This window comes from Eimeria acervulina, genomic scaffold (assembly GCF_000499425.1).
Source record: "Eimeria acervulina Houghton genomic scaffold, Eah_scaff2, whole genome shotgun sequence".
NCBI classification, from domain to species: Eukaryota; Apicomplexa; class Conoidasida; order Eucoccidiorida; family Eimeriidae; genus Eimeria; species Eimeria acervulina.
In genome coordinates, this window is record NW_013550064.1 from 113,580 (window position 1) to 133,041 (window position 19,462).

At 50.1% G+C, this 19,462-nt stretch overlaps 3 protein-coding genes across 3 annotated transcripts; 2 read left to right on the top strand and 1 right to left on the bottom strand.

The window, feature by feature from the left end:
* Positions 1 to 1,822: 1,822 nt before the first annotated feature.
* EAH_00000640 (Tyrosine kinase-like (TKL) protein, putative) lies at positions 1,823 to 4,339 on the top strand (the record flags this gene model as incomplete). Its single annotated transcript, XM_013396708.1, has 3 exons — positions 1,823 to 3,592; positions 3,816 to 4,035; positions 4,134 to 4,339. 3 exons carry the CDS (start codon positions 1,823 to 1,825, stop codon positions 4,337 to 4,339), a joined length of 2,196 nt encoding a protein of 731 aa, XP_013252162.1.
* Positions 4,340 to 5,579: 1,240 nt separating this feature from the next.
* On the bottom strand, positions 5,580 to 6,826 carry EAH_00000650 (actin, putative; the record flags this gene model as incomplete). The annotated part of the gene is made up of 2 exons (XM_013396709.1): positions 5,580 to 6,023; positions 6,140 to 6,826. The coding sequence occupies 2 exons, from the start codon at positions 6,824 to 6,826 to the stop codon at positions 5,580 to 5,582; spliced, it is 1,131 nt and encodes a 376-aa protein (XP_013252163.1).
* A 6,520-nt stretch (positions 6,827 to 13,346) lies between these two features.
* On the top strand, positions 13,347 to 19,226 carry EAH_00000660 (hypothetical protein, conserved; the record flags this gene model as incomplete). The annotated part of the gene is made up of 7 exons (XM_013396710.1): positions 13,347 to 14,276; positions 14,443 to 15,528; positions 15,892 to 16,315; positions 16,909 to 17,015; positions 17,395 to 17,787; positions 17,913 to 17,996; positions 19,008 to 19,226. 7 exons carry the CDS (start codon positions 13,347 to 13,349, stop codon positions 19,224 to 19,226), a joined length of 3,243 nt encoding a protein of 1,080 aa, XP_013252164.1.
* Positions 19,227 to 19,462: the final 236 nt, after the last annotated feature.

Sequence of the window (19,462 nt, forward strand, 5' to 3'; positions counted from 1 at the left end):
CGTGCACAACCGCCGTCATTGAGAACGCCTCAAGCTAGCATTTCAGTCGCCTCTCTTAAGCCCCTGAGGGCTGGTCTTCCATAGAAAGGTATCCTCATCAAAGTTGTAATAAGTATCGTTCTGGACTCTTGCCTGCTCCCGTAGTTTTTGCTTCGCCAAGTATTGTATGGGCAAGAGATTGGCTAAATGCTGAATTGCCGGGCTCCTGGATGGACCGGACCAGCCCTCAGGGGTCTAAGAGAGGCGATCGCAGTGCTAGCTTGAGGCGTTCTCAATGACGACGGTTGTGCACGTATTTTCATCTTGAGTACCGAATGTTCTATAGTCTGCAAGTGTATCTCCTATGCTCGGCTGAGGTCTTGAGAGGATTTTGCAAGCAGCAAAATGATGGCTAAGCATCTATCTGTGCTGTTGCTTAATCAGCTGTCTTCGAGCAAGTTTTGGTACATCGCATAGTAGAACATTCTGCATCCCCTAAGGTCGCATCAAAATAGGGTTTTTCTTTTCTTCTGGGGGCGCGAGGAAGGGGAACGGTGCATTATGGTACAGCAGCTGTCAAACAGCGGCAGATGCGGCACTCCCTACAGAAAAGCAGGCATAGCAACTTGGTTTCTACCTGTGAAACCTCTTGTCGGCGGATAACATAAATGTTTCAGTTTGCAATCCAGTGCGAAGTTGGAGAAGTTGTAGCTGCCTGAACGTGCAATGAGTGCGTTAGGATGTCACTTTTTCATCCTATCCCTGCAGGCGTAGAATGGTTTTGCTCGGATTAAGCAGACTCTACATAATTTCACAATATCGTTGCATCTAATATGGCCTGATAGATTGTGCCTGCTCTGTCCAGCGAATCCGAGGGCTCAAAGAAGCTCGAACGGGAGCAGCCAAGTGTCCAGGCCGATACTTATTACAGCTTTGATGAGGATGCCCTTTTTTGGGAGAACGCCTTTACAATTTGAGCAAGCAGCCTGTTCCTATTTGGTTGGAAATTTCACCAACAGCGTGCGGCACAGTCTACGGATCCCAGGGCACCTACACCCGGGTGGCTGGGCCCTACAGAAATCTACTGTGTTGCATGAATCCGCCCCTAATATTTGTGATTTTATGCTAATTTTTGTGATTGGACCTCTGTGTGGTGCCGCTGTGTGGTCATGCAGCGAACCGGAGTCTCGATTGTGGCGAGTGGTCGCTAGCTCGGAGAGCTCGTGTCTCTGCAGATGTGCAATGAGAATTTCCATCCGTTATCGGAAATGTACTAAATATTTCATCAACTATAAGGTATTTTGTGCCATACATTGGCTGAGTTGGTAGAATAGCAGAGCTTTCTTCGAGCTCGTGGCGACCTGTGATTCCCGCTCGGCAGCGGTCACATGAAGACAGCTGATGGAACATCTGCTCGCCATGCACAACGACCTATGTACAATGGTGGCGTTTTGAATTCTTGGCGATTAGCTTAAAAGACTTTCAGCCAGAAACAACAGATGCGGCCCACCTGGATCTCAGGCGTCACTGCGTTTGCCGCATTTCCTCGCACCGAAGAGGGCAGATCGTCACGGTGCTCTTCTGGCACGGCTCCACCGGAAAATTTCGGTTTTTTCACCTTCTACCAGTAGTAACTCAGTTGGTATTTACACAGGCCAGTGAAAACCCCATAACTCAGGCTGCAAGCCCCTCGTTCGCCTTGTATTCGACGTTTATTCTCTCGGCAGCGGCAGCAACAGCACCTGCAACAGTGAATCTTCTTCCCCTCTTCATGTTTCACCATCGACCGCAGAGAACGTTTTGACTCATTCCCTTTTACTTCATTGCAGTGGTCTCAACAATGATGATCAGGCCGACGATGGTTGCCACGCAGAATCGGTGCATAGATTCGCCAGTCTGGGGGCGCACCTATTCGCCTGCAGACTTTCCGAAACCTGATCAGAGCAAGGCAGCCTCAGGAGGCCTACAGACAGGTGCTGACGGCAGTGTGCAGCTCAGAGCCAGTAATTCAATGCCATGTGGCTTCCCGTGGTACGGGTTTAAGCAAGAGCCGCCGCCTCACTGCCCGCCGCAACACGCGAACTCAGACGTCCTACCACAAGCATACATCCTTCAGGAGAGAGCTACACGAATGTGGAGGAGCCAGGGGAGTGTCTCTTCTCGAACTGGAGAAACTCCCTGTGCGTACGATGGGTACACCTCCCGATCAAGCGTTGTTTCATACGTTCCCCCCAAAGACGTTAGGAGGGCTTGTCGTGCCCATATTCTCAAGCAGACGTCCCTACCAGAAAGACCAATCATTTCTCAGAATTATAATCTCAGCGGCATATCAGTGGTTCCAGAAGCAACGGGGCCTGATAAGGTTGCTGGTCCTCCGGTCCGACGCGTTGAGCCACCGGTGTTATTCAGCTCCTTTTTCGACAGAATGCAACTTGATCACATAGTTGCGGCTAAGGACAAGATATTGAAGAAGGTCAAGAATCGGGATGTCGAAGGAGCTGCCAGTTTGGAAGCCTCATCCGACCCCAGCATATCTGACGACGTGCGTAGCATGCGAGACCCAGCGATGCAGTTCATGGGAGCAGTGGACCTTCGCAGTCTGTACAACAGATACCAGAAAAGTGAGGAAATCCGAGCATCGATGAGTGATAGAGAAACTTCGGCATCTCAAGTCACAGCGGAACCGTCCCCTCCCGCATCTGACTCAGAGATTGAGACTCATGTGCCAAGGGAGAAAGTTTTCCGGACTGAAGCCGCCGCCCGGCTTGCTGCCTCACCAGCGCCAGGTAAGATATCTTCGCATGCTGTTACTACTGCTGGGATGCGTGTTGTGAGCGCGTGGCCAAAGCCTGCTGAACAGCATCACTTGTCCAGACGCCAGATGTTGCAGAGGTCAGGAACCCAGCCACGGCAGTCAAGGTCCTCAAGTCGTCGTGTTTGCCGAATCACCTATCGACGTCGGGACGACGCAAAAAGCCCACCTCCTGACCTTCCCCGTCACGCGCTGAACCAAGTTGCAGTGGAAGGAACGTATACACACATGATTCCCGTTTCTGGAAACGGGAATATGAAGGGGCTGGTATCATGTACTCCGTATTCCTGGGTAGCCAAGGGTCGCCATCCAGAGCAAACGTCCGCTCGCGTCGTTGAGTCCATGGGCTACCGCTACTTTGTGTTCAATCTTCCGGAGAATGAGATGATTCGCAGCGTTGATTTCACTTTGAAATCGTGCATCAGCCAAGGCAGCTTTGGCACAGTATACAAGGCCGTCTGGAAGGGTGAAGTTGTGGCTGTAAAACAAGCCCACGGCAAAATGACGTTGGAAGCCATGAGATCAGTTGCGAGGGAAATAAACTCCTACCGCATGATTCAACACCCTTTTATTGTCCGTTATTACGGTGTCTGTATTGATCAGAACTTTGTGGGGTTAGTGACAGAGTATCTAGATGGGGGGAATATTTTCGACATTTTGTATGAGAACAAAGCAAACATTCCTGCGGATATTCGACTCAGAATGTGCAGGCAGCTTATAGAGGCGGTTCACTTCCTACATACGGAGAAACGCCTAGTCCACAGAGATCTTAAGACAGCTAATCTTGTTGTTGACAGCGAGGTAAGTATGAATTACTTTTGAGACATATCTCCTGCATCTCCGTATGTTGACTGCTAGCGAATATGGATTGGCCACTCGTACCTCATTGAGCTGCCATTTTAAGGGTTTTTCCTTTGACGTGGCCACTTAGTCCCTCACAGGTTAGCAACCGTGCTCGCCTCGTGGACTAAATTATCTTCCCTCTCGGTGGAAAACATCTGTGGTGCTCAATCTATTTGTGCAGTACAATATTCGGCTATGCGACTTCGGCAAGACAAGGTCATTAGAGCAACACGGGAAGCTCAAGCTGGAAGACAACGGAGGGTCACCCCGTTACATGGCTCCTGAATGCTTCGTGGAAGGAAATTACGTGGATGAGAAACTCGATCTTTGGGGACTGGCGTGCTGCCTTATTGAAATACTTGGGGGTCCGATTCCGTTTGAGGACATCCACTCCAACGAAGGTACGTTTTTTCCGTCGCAATCCAAATGAACAGTTGCACATGCCACAGGGAAGTTTGGGTAGAAACTGCTGCAAAAGCTGACTGATGCGCATGCTCAGGAGTCATACACGCGCTTTTGTACAACCGCCGGAAGCCGACCGTTCCAGCTTGGTTTCATCCAGTTGTACGCTCCACACTGGACAGCTGCTTTGCATGGAACCCATGGGAACGTCCTGATACTCTATATATTAAAGATGTGTTCTCCAAGTTGACACCTGGGGAACTCAACAAGTATGGCATGAATCTGAAGAGAGCATTTTGTTGAAAATACCAATATGAGCGCACCAGCGCGCGCTCGAATTTAATAACTCCCCCCATCTGGCTAGCTGAGCTGGCCCAATTCCAACTGTCAAAAGACATTTTTGATTTGCACTACAAGCTTTAGTACTTTAAAAGTGCGCTTGCTGCGATTCATCCCTCCCTAGAATTCAAGTACCCCACATCCTTAGCACCCTTCCAACGAAACCCCCCACCTCCAAACAGTAATGATAGGCATCCTTAGCATCACTCAAACGAAACCCCCCACCTCCAAATCCACCGGAACCCCTTCTGCCCCTAATATGCAGTTCTTCGACTATTCTGCTACGTGAAAGGGAGGTAAAAACTCGGCGTGCGATTACTAAAGCGGCATTGCAGCCCCCACCCCCCACTTCGTCGTCTGTAGAGGCGATACTGGTATATATGCAGTTGAATCCCGCACTGATCCATGGTGATGCTGGATGACTCTTCTATACAGGTACCTAGGCCACCGACGCACCCTCCCCAGCCTTATTCTACTGCTTAGTGCATCGAAAAGCACCAGTCCTGAGACCGGTCGCCAATACATAGTCGTCTGTACAGCGACGCACAACTATCTGCCAACAGTGCCACTGTGCTGCCTAGAAGCTAACCCGCATAATACTCTGGCCTCAGAGCAAATATCTGCGCACGCTTCCTACTCTCGTTCCCCCGCACGTTGTGATACATTCCTAGTCTGCTACAGGTGCACTGCTCCCTAAGCCTTGCACACAGCGCCTCCTAAGTCTATGTAGTTTCAACAACTGCGATGCGCATGCTCTCAAGTAGAGTTGGAAGGAACACGGGAAGCCAGCAGACTGAGCTTTGAGGGCCCCAACGTTGCCGTAAATGCACGGAGCGTCTCCCTAGCCCCTCGCTGCGTTTCGTGAAGCGCAACAATGCACGAACCAGCCTGCAAGGCTGCCAATAGAGGGGCTGCCACAGCTATTGCCACCCCCATCTTCCCACCATGCGGACAGCTAAGCTTGTAGCCAGAACCCCATCTCGCGAGGTCTTCATGGGTACAGGCGCTCTTAGCGCCTGCCTACAAAAGTCTCAACCCCGGACTTTCCTTCTGTAAGCTACTACTCAGTATGTCGCGCTCTGTCGAGCCCAGTTGGGGGGGCCCAACGCCAGGCAGCACACAAGAATGCGTTCATGTTGTGGCAATGTGGAATGGGTTGGCCGTGAAGAAGCTACGCAAGCTATCACCCGATATGTTACTGCGTCTAGAAGCACTTGCGGTGTACAATGCTCGGCCCAGATTCGTCGTACTCCTCCTTCGTGATCCACATCTGCTGGAAGGTGGAAAGGGAAGAAAGGATGGACCCTCCAATCCAGACGGAGTACTTACGTTCGGGCGGTGCGACCACCTTGATCTTCATCGTGGAAGGGGCCAAGGAGGTAAGCTCCTTTGTCAGACGTTCGCCAATCCCTTCGTACATGGTGGTACCGCCGGACAGCACAACGTTGCCATATAAATCTTTCCTGATGTCCACGTCGCACTTCATGATGGAGTCGAAGGTGGTGCGGTGAACACCAGAGGCCTCCTTGCCCAAAAAGGAAGGCTGGAACAGAGCCTCGGGGCAGCGGAAGCGCTCATTACCGACCGTAATAATGTTGCCATCAGGCAGCTCGTATGACTTCTCGATGTCACTCGAGTCCTCGGCATTCTGCAAAGGACACCAACGCACAACCAGCCAAATACAAAATAAACCGCCACTTCAAAAGTGCACGAGGGCAGTGGTCGAATGCCGTCATCAGCTGCCAGCTGCTCTGCACAACGCACCTTCATCTCCTCGTCGAAGTCGAGCGCAATATAGCACAACTTTTCCTTGATGTCGCGCACAATTTCCTTCTCTGCTGTGGTGGTGAAACCATACCCACGCTCATGAAGGATAGTCATCATGTACTCCGTCAAGTCACGACCGGCAAGGTCCAACCGCATCATCGCATGCGGCAGCGCATAACCCTCATAAATAGGGACAGTATGCGATACACCGTCGCCAGAATCAAGAACGATACCTGTTGTTCGACCCGAGGAGTACAGAGAGAGCACGGCCTGGATGGCGACATACATAGCGGGAACGTTGAAAGTCTCGAACATGATCTGAGTCATGCGCTCACGATTCGCCTTCGGATTGAGAGGTGCCTCAGTAAGGAGAACAGGGTGCTCCTCAGGTGCGACACGCAGCTCATTGTAGAAAGTGTGGTGCCATATCTTCTCCATATCATCCCAGTTGGTAACAATGCCGTGCTCGATGGGGTACTTCAGAGACAGAATGCCTCTCTTGCTTTGAGCCTCATCACCCACATAGCAGTCCTTCTCCTCCATACCAACCATAATACCAGGGTTCTTGGGGCGGCCAACTATTGAAGGGAACACTGCGCGAGGCGCATCATCACCTGCAACTCCGGCCTTCACATTTCCGGATCCGTTGTCCACGACGAGAGCTTGGACTTCCTCGTCCGCCATTTTCGCTCAAAAGGAAATTTTAAGAAGAGTTGTGGCTAAAGCACCCAAGCACACGTAGACAAAAACCTGCGCGGTTCCACAAAGCGCGCACACAGCAATACCGAATGGCGAGTCAAGAATGATGACCAACTCAACCTCCACTGCACTGACATATCGAAAGTACAACCAAAGCAAATATATTAAAAATATTCTACCCACGCAATATCCTTCGTTTTATTACCCACTGCTCACCAACCACGGGAAGCGCACACCAAGCGGAAGTGTCAGACCAGCATCCATGCAAACTGTGCGTGAGTGCAAGGAAGTGCAATTCTCTACTTACCTGCAGCACTAGTGCCCAGGGGAACGCAGATGTGCAAATGATGATGAGCAAAACCGTAGTAAAATGAAGCCACTTTCGTTGCGAAAGATGCAGATAGTTGATGGGGGAAGGTGTGCCTGCAGAACCGCCGCTAGGCGGGCCAGAGGGGCTGGTGTGCTGCTGCCAGCTGAGCACGCCGTACTGCCTGCTGCAGCTCGCTTGATGGCCATGACAGCTTTCACCGATTTAGTGGCTATTACTTAAGTGGATAATTATTTATACTTTTCGGCATGATTACTCCGTTTTTTAAACTCTTGTCCCTGGACCGATGAGCAAATGTTTGGCTCGCCTGGCGAATGAGACCGTAGATGGTGAGTTGCGAGCATTGGCGGCGGGAAGCCATGCTTTTCTACAGGGATGCGTGAGCTGAGTGGGTATAAATAGGAATTTATTTTATTTTCTGAAAGGCGCTCATAAAGAAAGCGGGTTTGGATGCTTCTGAAGCCCGCGTTTAGCGGTCTGCTGCACACTTCATGGCTATGTGTGTGGTGGTGCTGCTGGGCTTCCAGTGAAACCCCTTGCGGGGTTAACGCACACTGCAGCGAATTGGAGACTGAACGCTTCCTGCTACATTGGAAGAACATTATGGTTTACATGCTGATTGTGTGGCCTATACACTAGGAGGAAAGCAGGGTCGTCGATGATGCGGCGCAGTAGATAGCAAGATTCCTCGTCCGTAGCCATGGATTGTCATGAGCCGCATCAGACCCAAACGGTTTTTTAGAGAGAGTTCCCAAAAAGAATCTGATACCTTTTCCGTGCTCCAAGCCTCCTGTGCGCTGGAGCTGGTGAGGAAAGGAGGCGGCCCGCCAGGAGTTGCAGGACAGTCTGCTGCAACTCTTGCTGCAAGGCAGCCCCCACATGGAAGCACACCGAAGCCCACTTTTGTTCGTGCACTAACACTGCAAACAACTGTTTCACTTAGTTTGCCTTCACCGCATGGGTAGTGTCCAACGATAGTGCATGAACGCTTGGTTTGCCCTTGTAGGCAACCTACCACGGAAGCAGAAGTACAACTATTGTCTACTGCATTGGAACAGAAAGCAGTAGTGTGGTTGGTTATGCTTTCATGTGAATCGGCCTTGCAGCATTAGTTGCCTCAAGATGCGTCGCAACCCGTAGCCGCTGCGCTCAGAAGGTCTGTACAATAGGTTTGTTGGTTGAAGCCAGTTGATCGATTGCAGCGACGATCCTCACATAAGATTGCGGGCTCTAGTGATGGCGCGCAAGTAGAAGTGCTTGCAACAATTTCACGCAGATTATGCCCCGCCTCACGCCGCGCAGTGTACTCCGTCGTCGGCTTGGGTGCCAAACTAGAAAGGGGTGCATAGAAGAAAAGGAGGAAATCAAGGGAACAGCCGGAGCCTCAAGCGCAGAAAAGAATGACAAATGAACAAGGCGACCGGCATTTGCCGTTGCTGTATTTGCTCCTGCTGGCTCGCATCTCACTCCGCTGCCCGCCCGTTCCGGGGAGTTGGCACTAGTCAACCAAGGCAATGTGCTTCTTGTTCCTCAGCTAAGAATTGCATTTTATTGCATGCATCCCAGCCTAGTCACAAGTATGAAGTGGACCGCTGCACTCTGAGCGCAACATAAATGCACGTGCGAGCAAGGGTTTCGCTCAGCCCCCATAGTCCAAAAAAAGTGAAAGCATCGTCTTCCTTAGCTACGGGGCCGGGCTAGCAGCACGTGGGATTGGCGTACATCATACGCCAGAGAGAAAATAAAAACAGCGCGGGAGATCACATGGAGATGAGTAGGAGTTCCTTTGTAGGTGTGCCAGAGCCAATGCCTACACATACAGTCTCACTTTAGCTGCCCTGTGCATGTCCAGGCTGTACTCTCCTCCGCTGTCTAGGATGGCCCTTAGGTGCTCCTGAGGAATTTCTTCGCAGAAGCGATCCTCAAAAATCCACTGGTTATCGGTGTCATTCCATTCTAACGTAATCTTCACATGATTTGGGGCCTCTGCACGTCGTTACACATGTACCAGGCATGGCGTAGCAGGAGAGTATTTGTTGAGTTTGTCGAGTCCTCTGGTTAATGCGAGAGCGACCCCCCAATCGCTATCTCACTAGCTTGTCTGGGGAAGAAGGAGGATTCGTCGAATTTAGAAAGCGCAGCTCCTGGAGACGATGTAGTGTAGCTGGTGAGACTAGAGGCGGCATCTATCTAACGATGCTGTTTATCATTATTGAATAGTTCGTTTCTGTGGACGGCGCTGCGAGCAAGGGCGGTTAAAGTGGTAGTATTCCCTGCGATCAGTCGATTTCTTAGCGTCCGCGGAAGTGTACAGGGGAAAAGGGCACCCCCGAGTGGCCTATGGATTCGCCGAAACATTTTTTAACATCTGAATATGAATAAGAAGCCAAGCATTTTCATGACGAACGGATACTTTGGTGCTTCTGCGAACTCCTGCTCCTCATGCAACAGTCGCAGATGACGCCGCAGGCGCTGAAAGCGCTCCTGGGCATTTTGGCTTAATACAAGCCCACTGCTCATTGAGATAAGTCTCCAGACCCCATTGATTATTACCACACAATCGTCAATTGCCTGCCGCTGCAGTTCCGTAGGTGCATTCATGAGCCCAGAAGGCAAACAGGTGTAGCCTACGTTGCGGATGAAGGTATGGAACGCAGATTCGGGCCCTGCTTCATGGCTCAAAAACCGCGTCAGCGGAGCTAAATAATCTGCAGACTGCAAACCCTTGCAGAAGTGGCTCCAGTTTGCTGATCCGGGGCATCTCAAAGCTTTGCTTTAGAGTGGTTTTGTTGGGGGAAATGAACGCTGGTCAGACGCGTTGCCTTGATCTCCCTTTCTTTCTCATCCCCGGAACCGGACCGTGTTAAAAACTCTAGTTCACGATTAGGGGCTGCCATTGTTCAGCAGTTCATCTGCTTACCTCCACATACCTCCTTAAGATACGGAGCTGGTCACAATCCTTGGGGCTGCGCAGGGAACGAATTCAATGCGGTGCATTGGGCGTACAGTGGGGGGCAGGCCCCACAGAATCGGCAGAGAAGGAACCAGTTTTCATGAATTGTTTCCGTGTGTGTGTGAGGGAGCAGGTCCTTTTCCGACATCATTACTCGATAGGAGAAAAGGCTGAATTCTTTATCCAGGTCGGAAGAGGTCTATATGAGGGCACTTTCTTTTCCTCCGCAAGGCGCCTTTGCGCCTATTAGATTTGGCACATTTGCGCCTAATCTGTGATATATGCAGGGCTAAGCAGGTGTGGGTGTGGGTTTCGGAGCTACCGCCTCGTCCTGTACCCCCTGCGCTGCTACTGGGTGTGCTGGCACACCCTCGACACAAGATAAGTACCCCCGAGGGCTGCAAAAAAATCAACATAATTCAAATATTAGTTCTTGAAAAGGCAGCGTACCTCCTTTTTAGTCTGTAGGCATCCAGGGGCAGCAACGTAAGGATCCAGGGATGGAATGATGAGGACGCTGAAATACTTGAAATATGCAAAGGGCAAGGCAGCTCCAGGGAGATCCAATTCCCCCCTTTTGATGCTTGAAATAACGCTGCAAACCTTTGTTAAGCACTTACATGGCCCTCAGTAGCTACCTTGCGCGCAAGTAGAAATACGTGTTCCTGCTACACCAGCACCTCTAACACCCCTGGAAGATCGAATCAGCAGCTTCTCAGCACGTTGCTCAAATCGCCTTGCCCCTCTAGAGCAATGTTAACCTGATCCCACGTCTAAATACCCTTCAGTGTGGTATTGATGTCACTCTTCCATCACTGCCTCTCCACAAATGACCTCATTACAGTAACGAAAGAAAAATAAATTTGTCTACTAGTATTACAACATATTTTGCCTTTTGCCTTGATGCAGCTTTTACGAGAAATTCAAGAGGACGCAGATCCTATAGTAGCTCGCAAGGTGCGAGTTAACGCATAGCCCCTCACGAAGCAAACCTCTGAGCCCTGGACACTGTTTTCGTCCTAGTATATGGCGAAGCCATTTATTGCGTTCGCAAAATCTGGCATGTTTCGCCCCGTGCCAAACTTGAGCCGTTGTTCCTTTTCCTAAACGGGCACATTTCTGACATTCTTCAACAGCCAGATTCCGCACAGCCAATGAAAGATGGTTACAGCAATGCTTTGCTGTCCCTAGCCATCAAGAGTAGGTCATCTTGCGATCTGGAACGGTCTATCACAAGTAAGAGAGTTGTAATAACGGAGCGGCACAACCCATATGCTACCCACCGGGAGCTCTGGGGGAAGCGCATTGCTCAGGGCATTGCAGGTTCTTATTTTTCAGACTGGAAGGCCGCAGCTTCTATTCCGCTCATAATCCACAAGACCTCTCGTGGTTTACCTACGTAGGTGGCGATTCCTAAAGCAGGTGCAGAAATGAACAAACACTTGATGCCCGTCCACTTTAGTGCACACACAAGTTGTGCCTCTTCTCTATTGAACGACAGTGGCAGAAACCCTCCGCGCGAGCATGTTTTCGGGAGCATCTCTCAATTGGGATTTATTGCTAGTTGCATAGCTGGACCGAACAATTCTCATGAAGCAGCTTGCTTCGCTTATATTAACAATCATTTACCTCCCAGTCTCGCCAATCACTCAAGTTTGCCTCAGTCATTTACACTACAATTCCACAAATGGGCGTCATTTTGATATTCTTTGCTCACATAATCCGGGAATGTATACATACGCTTCAGGTTTGTGCGCCCCTTTTCTAAGCACTGTATTCTACCTGCACATTATTTTCACACTGAATATGGGTGCATGCTTGCTGTAGCGTATAAAGCATGACTGTTGCTGTCCCCTCCGACGTTGGGCAACCACTCTAAGAAGTGCAAAGAAAACCTAGTGTAGTGCGGCCAGATGGTACGTATGATCTTGGGGATGTTGGGCCCCTTGCACACCAGCTGATCTTCGCGTTTTTAAATAGGACGAAAGTACTAAAGGGTTTTGCGGAGCTGCTCTCCGTGTCAGCGAGGTAAAAAAAGTAGACTGCATCTGGGCATGCCTTATCTGGACAAAACGAATGCTGCCACTCCCGTCCTCGCCCGACCAGGGATGGCTTTATTGGCCACTACAGTTTTGGGCAGTTTACTTTTGCTCTCCTGGTAATATGTTGTGCCAACTGAAAAGAACATAAGCTATCATAGCCAGCTACCCTCCTGCGCGTAGGAAAAAGTGTTGTAACCTTTTTAAAAAGGACATTTATGGCACGAACGTTCCTTTTGAGCTTCCTGTTATCCGTGGAAATTGGTGACCCGCCACGCCGACGAGGTAGCCTGTCAATCGTAGACCTAATTAGATTTTTCAAGTTAAGAATAAAATATTTAATGGATATGCCTTACTAGCACAGTTTGTTTTCCACTGTGGGGCTGGCCTCCTCTTTGTGCTCTCCTTTAGTGCATAGCTGCTGACTGCTGTGTTTGTGCACAACTTTGGTGGATCCCCATCATTTTTAATGGTTCTCCTTCTAACTGATGTTTATTACATAGAATGTTTAATTAATGCGTTTTTTGGGCTAAACTGCAAGCTCATTTAACGTGGTAAGACCTGAGTAGGCCCCGGCTCTGTTGACAGATCTTACGGAACCACGGCCATGTGGGCCCCTCTAGCCAGCTCATTGGTTAACCCTAGCCTTTGTTAAGGCCTGCACGTATTCGCTGTCAAACTTATTCCCCAATCCGCATTTATCCCTTTGGGTGTAGTGCGTGCGTCGGGAGATTTCTGAGGCACTTGGGCAAGGGTGGCTGAATGGGCCCATGGCTGTGGCCTGGCCCTGTGCAGTCTTATCATTATCGCTTCCCTCGTAGCAATGGGAACGGCGTTAGTCAGCATACAGAACTTCTGCCAGTAGGATTAAGAATATCATTCTCCCCAAAGGGTGTGCGTGAATCTATCCTTAAGGCACCAACGTGTCCTGCGCCTTTTTAATTGCCCGCCATTTCCCAAGTCCCTTTGAACGTTCCGAAGAGAGTAGGTGAAAACATGGCGTATAGTCCATCTTGCAGGGATGCATATAAAGGCGGGCTTTGCCGTTTTTTGGCCTCGTCTCGTTTTGGAGCGACGTCCGCAAGTGTCGAGGCTGATGCAACACAGAGTGTTCCTAGATACGCTCTTCCTGAGGATACGCTTAAGCCAACTAGAAGCCTAGTCTCATCTTTTGTTGCCTGTGACATGCCACTTATCCCGTTCAGCAGCCCTGAGCACTCTCCAGCAGCCAGTACGATTCTATCACCTCCGGTGACCAGCCAGCATTCAACAGATAATATCTTATCTTCGGCTTCCGCCCCATGGTTCCAGAACCCAGCAGTTCCTTCAAGATATTGTGAAGGGCAGACACAAAAATACGGCTCCGAACATGACTCCAACTGCAAATCATCAATATTGCCGCCTTCTTCGTACGCGAAGAGCAGCTCGTATCCAGGGCAGAAACTTGTGCTACCCGCCCTAGCTGAGGCCTCTGCAGAAGAGTGCACCAGCGACTCATCTGTCTCCACAGCTGGAGAAGCTACAGACTGTGCCCCTAGCAGATGGCTCGAAAATATGTCCACTGAAAGTTCTCAAGACATCACTATCGAGAAAGAGTTATTTTCCCCCACAAAGTATCACAAAGTGGCAACCAAACGAATGGCATTGATGCAGATTGAGGAGTGTCCAACGAAAGCCAGCGCACGCTCTTTATTTTGGCCTCTGCGGAACTCCAATACCACGCAAGCCGCCTCACCTTCATGGACCTCTTCCTGTGAAAAGACGATTCCTGGCGGATTGCATAGCCAGTGGAATGTTATGGACCTATCTAGAGAACAAGTGGATTGCAATTCACTTGCAAAGTCGCCATCACTCTGTGAAAGCATTGAAACATTTGCCGCTAGTGCTAGACTGGCAAAGGGAGGAATAGGAATTCGCAGTGGGAGTGCTCTGCCATCTATGGAGTATCTAGACGATGCTGACGATGGACGGGCGTGGCTGGATCATCTAGAAAAGCTTCGTGGCGGTGCCCCGAAGGAAGAGTATAAAAGGGAGAGGTCGCGGGTAGTCGATGCGCTCATTCGAAGAGCAGCTACATACCCGAAAGTTTCCGGAATATACTTTGACAAACATCAGGTAAGCATTCACGCTTTTGAACCCGTGGGTACAAAAGCCGTTGGCAACAGTTGCCTGAAAAATGTCTGCTACTGATTTACCAGCATACGCGTCGTTAAATACTTCCGCAGGTTTTCAGGACGGCGGTACGTACTGCCGTATCATTGTCGATTATATTTCTTCGCAGCTCCGTTGGTCGGTTGGTTGGGCCCACAATGGCCGAAGAGCAGCAAAGTACTTTCCAGTTAAACTTTTCGGGATGCGTGAGGGATACGACATGGCTGTGAGCTTTAAATCCACTAAAACTGTACCTCTGGAGCCGTCAACACCACTTCTGACGAATTCAATACAAGCAGCAGACGGACCAGCCAGCACTGCAATGCGCAGTGAGAACGGGTCCACCAGGTCAATAATGGCAGGCGGTCCAGCAACTCGCGTGGAAAAGTCTTTGGTTTCTTTCACAGCCGATGCTCCGGTCGCTTTGTCTCTTCAGCCACAGCCAGAAATTGCAGGGGCCACAAGTCTGTGCAGCCGCACGTGGCAAGAAAAGTTTCGACTTTTCTCACCGTGCTATTCAGAGATACCCCTGGCTGCATCATGTCTCATGCTGACGCCGGACAGCCAGGCATCGTCGGATGGAAAAATTGCAGAAATTTCAGCCACCACAACTACTAGAACAGGCGTTCAAATTCCCAGCGGTAGACCTGAAAGAGTGATACCACCATCGCAACCAATTTCCTGCACTGCTGGCAGTGACAAGGAGGAAAATACTGGCCGAATGCCAGATGCTCACGCTTCAGCTCCCAGCTCTCCTGGCCGTACTGCTGACACCACGGTGCATAGTTTACCTTGTTTGCGGCCACCTCACTCACAGTGGCCGTTCACCTCAGTGTCTGAGATAGACCAACTTAAACTTTCGGCTCACTTCACTGCTACCGGTGGGAAAATGGGACCACAGTCAGTAGTGGAAGGCCGGTTTTTGACTTCAGACGTCTGCTGCATGGATAGCACACAGGAATCCATGCCACAAGTGGCGGGAGTGCTCATGACAGCTCCACCGTTTGCTCCTCAGCATCCACATGATTCAGGTCAAACCAGGGACGGTGAAAAGCCACTTTGCTGTCGAAACCCCCTGGAATTGTGCGGTGTTAACAATAGTACGGAGGCAAGTGTCTCAGTCGTATCAGCAGCTTCCACGGTTGGCAACCCAGAGAGCACAGCTGCAACAAGCGACTGCAGCCCTCAAACCTCGTCATCAGCCGCTTACGGACAGGTCCGAGGGGCATATAATTCCGCAGCACGCTTTCCCTTGGCACCTCATCCAAACCAAGTGGGTTCACGCACAACAGCATGGTAAATCTGCTCTCGGCAACAAATATAGAAATCAAGTCGGTGCACTTTTCATTTAATTTTGCTGGTGGATCTTGGCCGTAACAACAAAGCTTGTGTGCGTAAAATGATGCGTTGCCCAGGCAACAGTGAGATCGCGTGCAGCTTTCCCTTCGTTTGTTTCCTTCTCCTCCTAACCAGCTCGTAGCCAGGTGTCCTTAGCATTCATGGCCTCAAACTACTCGACAATATCATGCCTGCCTCGTTCTTGAGTATATGGCACGTCGACGTATTTGCCTATCTTCAGGGTGGAACAGCGGGCTGGCCTAGTTGGCAGTCGCACGAACTTAATGAGCTAGGTGGGCTCAATGGGGAAGGGCCCTCTCAAGATGATGCCCCAGCTGTTGACCTTCCAGCAGCAATGAAAATGCTTCGACCCCCTTGCAATTCTATCCACGGTGTTAGTCCCTGTCACAGGGCACAGGTGCCAAGCCAACCGGTTATGAACGACCGAAAGGATGTGCTTCCATACCATCAGAATGTGTTGACCGGAAACTTTCAAGAGAGGGAGCTTCTCTTAGGAACAACTGTCAGATACGAGCGCCTACGGATGCACCACATTCAGCAGATCCACCACACGCCAGGTATCCATTTTGACAAGCACTCCCTCAGGTGGAAGGCAACGTGGTATGACATATCGGGGCACAGAAAGGCCAAGTACTTCCCCATAGGTGAGCTCCAAAAAGAGCCTCAGTACCCTCAGCCACCCTTCTCAGTAACCAAAATTCCTTGCAGCATTGAAGCTGAGCCTGCTTTTGTTGAAACTGAGGCAAACAACCGAAAACTCCTACTACAAGGCTACTAACATCAGATGTGCCTCCGCGTTACTTCAGCACGATACGGCTTTGATCGTGCGAGACTGCTGGCAATACATACGCGCCTGACAAACCACATACCGAGGGGATCCAGGTATAAGGAAAAGACCATCTCAGAAAGCCTGACGCTCCCAGTGGTTCCTCAGAAAGGGTCTGACATTCCATTCGGACAGAGTTCATCGTGCATCCCAGCTGCTGACTCATTCCCAGAAAGCAATACTGCTGTCGATTTGCCCTTGGGAAAGCAAGCCAATACACAGCACGACAGAATTGTACCCCGCAGCGCACTCGCATTGCCCAACTGTGAGCCTTCAAGAAACAGGGAATGCACGCAGGGGTTCATTGTTGAAAGCACTTGGGCGCAATTGCCTTTAGAAGATATAGTTTGTGTACATCTCGAAAGAGTGTCGAAAATGTCATGGTACTGGCTGCCATTTATTCCACTGCAGCAATTGGAACGATGCCAGACTCATCAGCCGACCGGCAGCTCAGTGTGCTCCAATCACTGACAGACAGTGGATATGACGAAGAAAGGGACAAGCGTCTGTCAAAGGCGGTAAGGACCAGAAACCTCCAATGATGACCCAGGACTAAATAGCAGTTCCTTTGATTTTGTTATGGAGCCCTGCTCTTGCAAAACGGGCAATGTACGAGCTAAGCAAGCAGCACACTGTTGTGGAGCACTTATTTCAGCCTTCACGAGTGCTCATACGTCACGCTTCCAGACTTACGCGTGTACCTGGTATCTGGTTCGACAAGAAGCAACTGCGATGGGCCTGCACATTTACAGATGCCCAGGTAGTGCGTACTATTATATGTATGCCGTTGACGAACTGGTAAATTCTAATGGCAGAACAGCATGCTGACCGGAGCTCACGTGGTGCTTTCGGTGGCAGGGGTTGGCGAAGCATGCTGTGCTACTGCTTTCTGCGCAGTCCGGAAAACGTCGAGCAGAGTATTTCCCAATTCGCCACTTTGGATTTCTGGGAGCTCGCCTATTAGCTGTGAACGCTCGTAGAAAAATGGAAAAATTCTGTTCACAGGCCAGCGTCGGCGACGACGCAAATGAAAAATTCAAAAAGAAAACCCTTAGCCAGCATGATTTATCAGGTGTTGGTGAAGGCGCCACGGAGGAGGTGGACAGCTTTGAAAGCCACACAGCTAAAGAAGCCTGTGTACAGGATCTGTGGAACAAATATGTAGTTGAGACACTACATCGCAAAGACGTTCCAAAGAGTCGCCATTTTTCCACAACCGGGGATACCTTTTTCAGTCTTGCGGGTGGCCTTCGAGCAGCCGAGGAACAAATAGGTGGCGAAGCCAGCTGGGTACGCTCACCCCTTAAAGCGGTGGTAACGTTTCCATGCATCAGTAGGCTTTGCCTATTTGTGTAGCAGCAGGCATTGACAAAACTGATTCCAACCCAACGCGCCCACCACCGTGTTTTGTTCAGGTGGACACAAATTGTAAGACAGCAGATGCCAGCCCCCATGCAGATGAAGCGGAGAGCAAGCCTCTATCCAGCCAAGACGAAAAGGTACGCATTCTATTAAAAGTTAGTGTTCTGCTATTGACTAAATACAGTTGTCAACTGCAAAAAATTGAATACATAAGACTTGGCTGAATGTGTGCCGAAACGAAGCAGCCCAGTTACACAATTCTCTCAGTATTTTTTCGTTTGGATTGTTCCGGAGAAATTCCAGTTTCGTTCGGGCCGCATTGGTATTGTTGCGTGCAGCACAGAGGCGGTCTGCTGAAAACACATCCCGAAACTATTCTTTCTCTCGGGAGGGAGGCTATCCGCTTCCTGCTATGCGACTTGCGGACACACTGTCTTAACGGTCTTGCTTCAAGGTTGTCGCCAAGAGAATCTATTTTCCACATGACCGTGCTACACCAGCATGCACTGTGGGTTGATAAAGCCGAACACTGTCAAAGCCTTGAGCAGTACTTGACTATCTTTGCCAGCTGCATCAAGCACATGAAGTTGCCTAGCCACCTTTGCCAAGCGGAACAGAGACGGCTACTAACAAGTATTGCCTCTCTCGCAATACCTCCTTGCACACATTAGTAATTTACCATACTAAAAGAATTGATGCTCTTTTTCCGCTCTGAAGGATGTGTATTGAACAAAATGCCGATAAAGGCAGGCCACGGAATCCAGGTTAGATCGCAAGGCTTTCCAATTACTTGCGGATAATTGCACTCCCTGCGACAAGACAACAGTACAAACTATGCAGCAACAATATACTTTGGGTGCATCTTCTCTTGCATTTACCCAATCGCAGCTCTTTCCCACCCAAAAGCGAAACATCTGCACTTTTGACTCTACTCCCAGCTCGTCGGTCTCGAATTAAACTCCCATTATCACTGCAATAGAGGCAAATATAGTGCCACCGAAGTTCTGCATGCTGCCCTAGGCCTGCTGCAAGCATGGATTTGTGGTCATTCAAATGGAAAGCCGCAACATATCTAGGGTGGCAAACCGAAGTGAAGTGCCCTGAGAACTACAGTCTTCCAGACTTCTATACATTTTGGCGTATATTAGGGGTCCAAGAGCGACTCGCCAGTAGGACCTGCCTGGTCTTGCCAAGAAAGCGTTACTCACTTTACTTCTAGGCTTGTGGTTTGGATTGTAGTTGGGTCTTGCAACATAGCCCAGCGTAGTGGCCTAGCTTGCGATAAAATACGCCCGGCGGACCCGGCAGGGGACATGCGCTCTAATACATTCTTCTGCCGCTATGCCTCACTCCAAACAAGCGAATGAGTGAGAAAGCTCCGGACGCTCGCCACGGCTTTCCTTATGAGCGCGTCTCTTCAGGCAGGTCATGAATGCCCCCCCGAAGGGCTCGTTGCCCGTTTCTGGTTTTCCAGTCAGGCCAGGCGTGGGGGAGCCGCCATCCGCCTTCCGCAGATATTCCCTCCACTACGTTCTTCATCACAAATCCAGCATTATCTAAGAGGGTGTGGGGCATCACAGCATGATCATTATTTGCCTTCTTA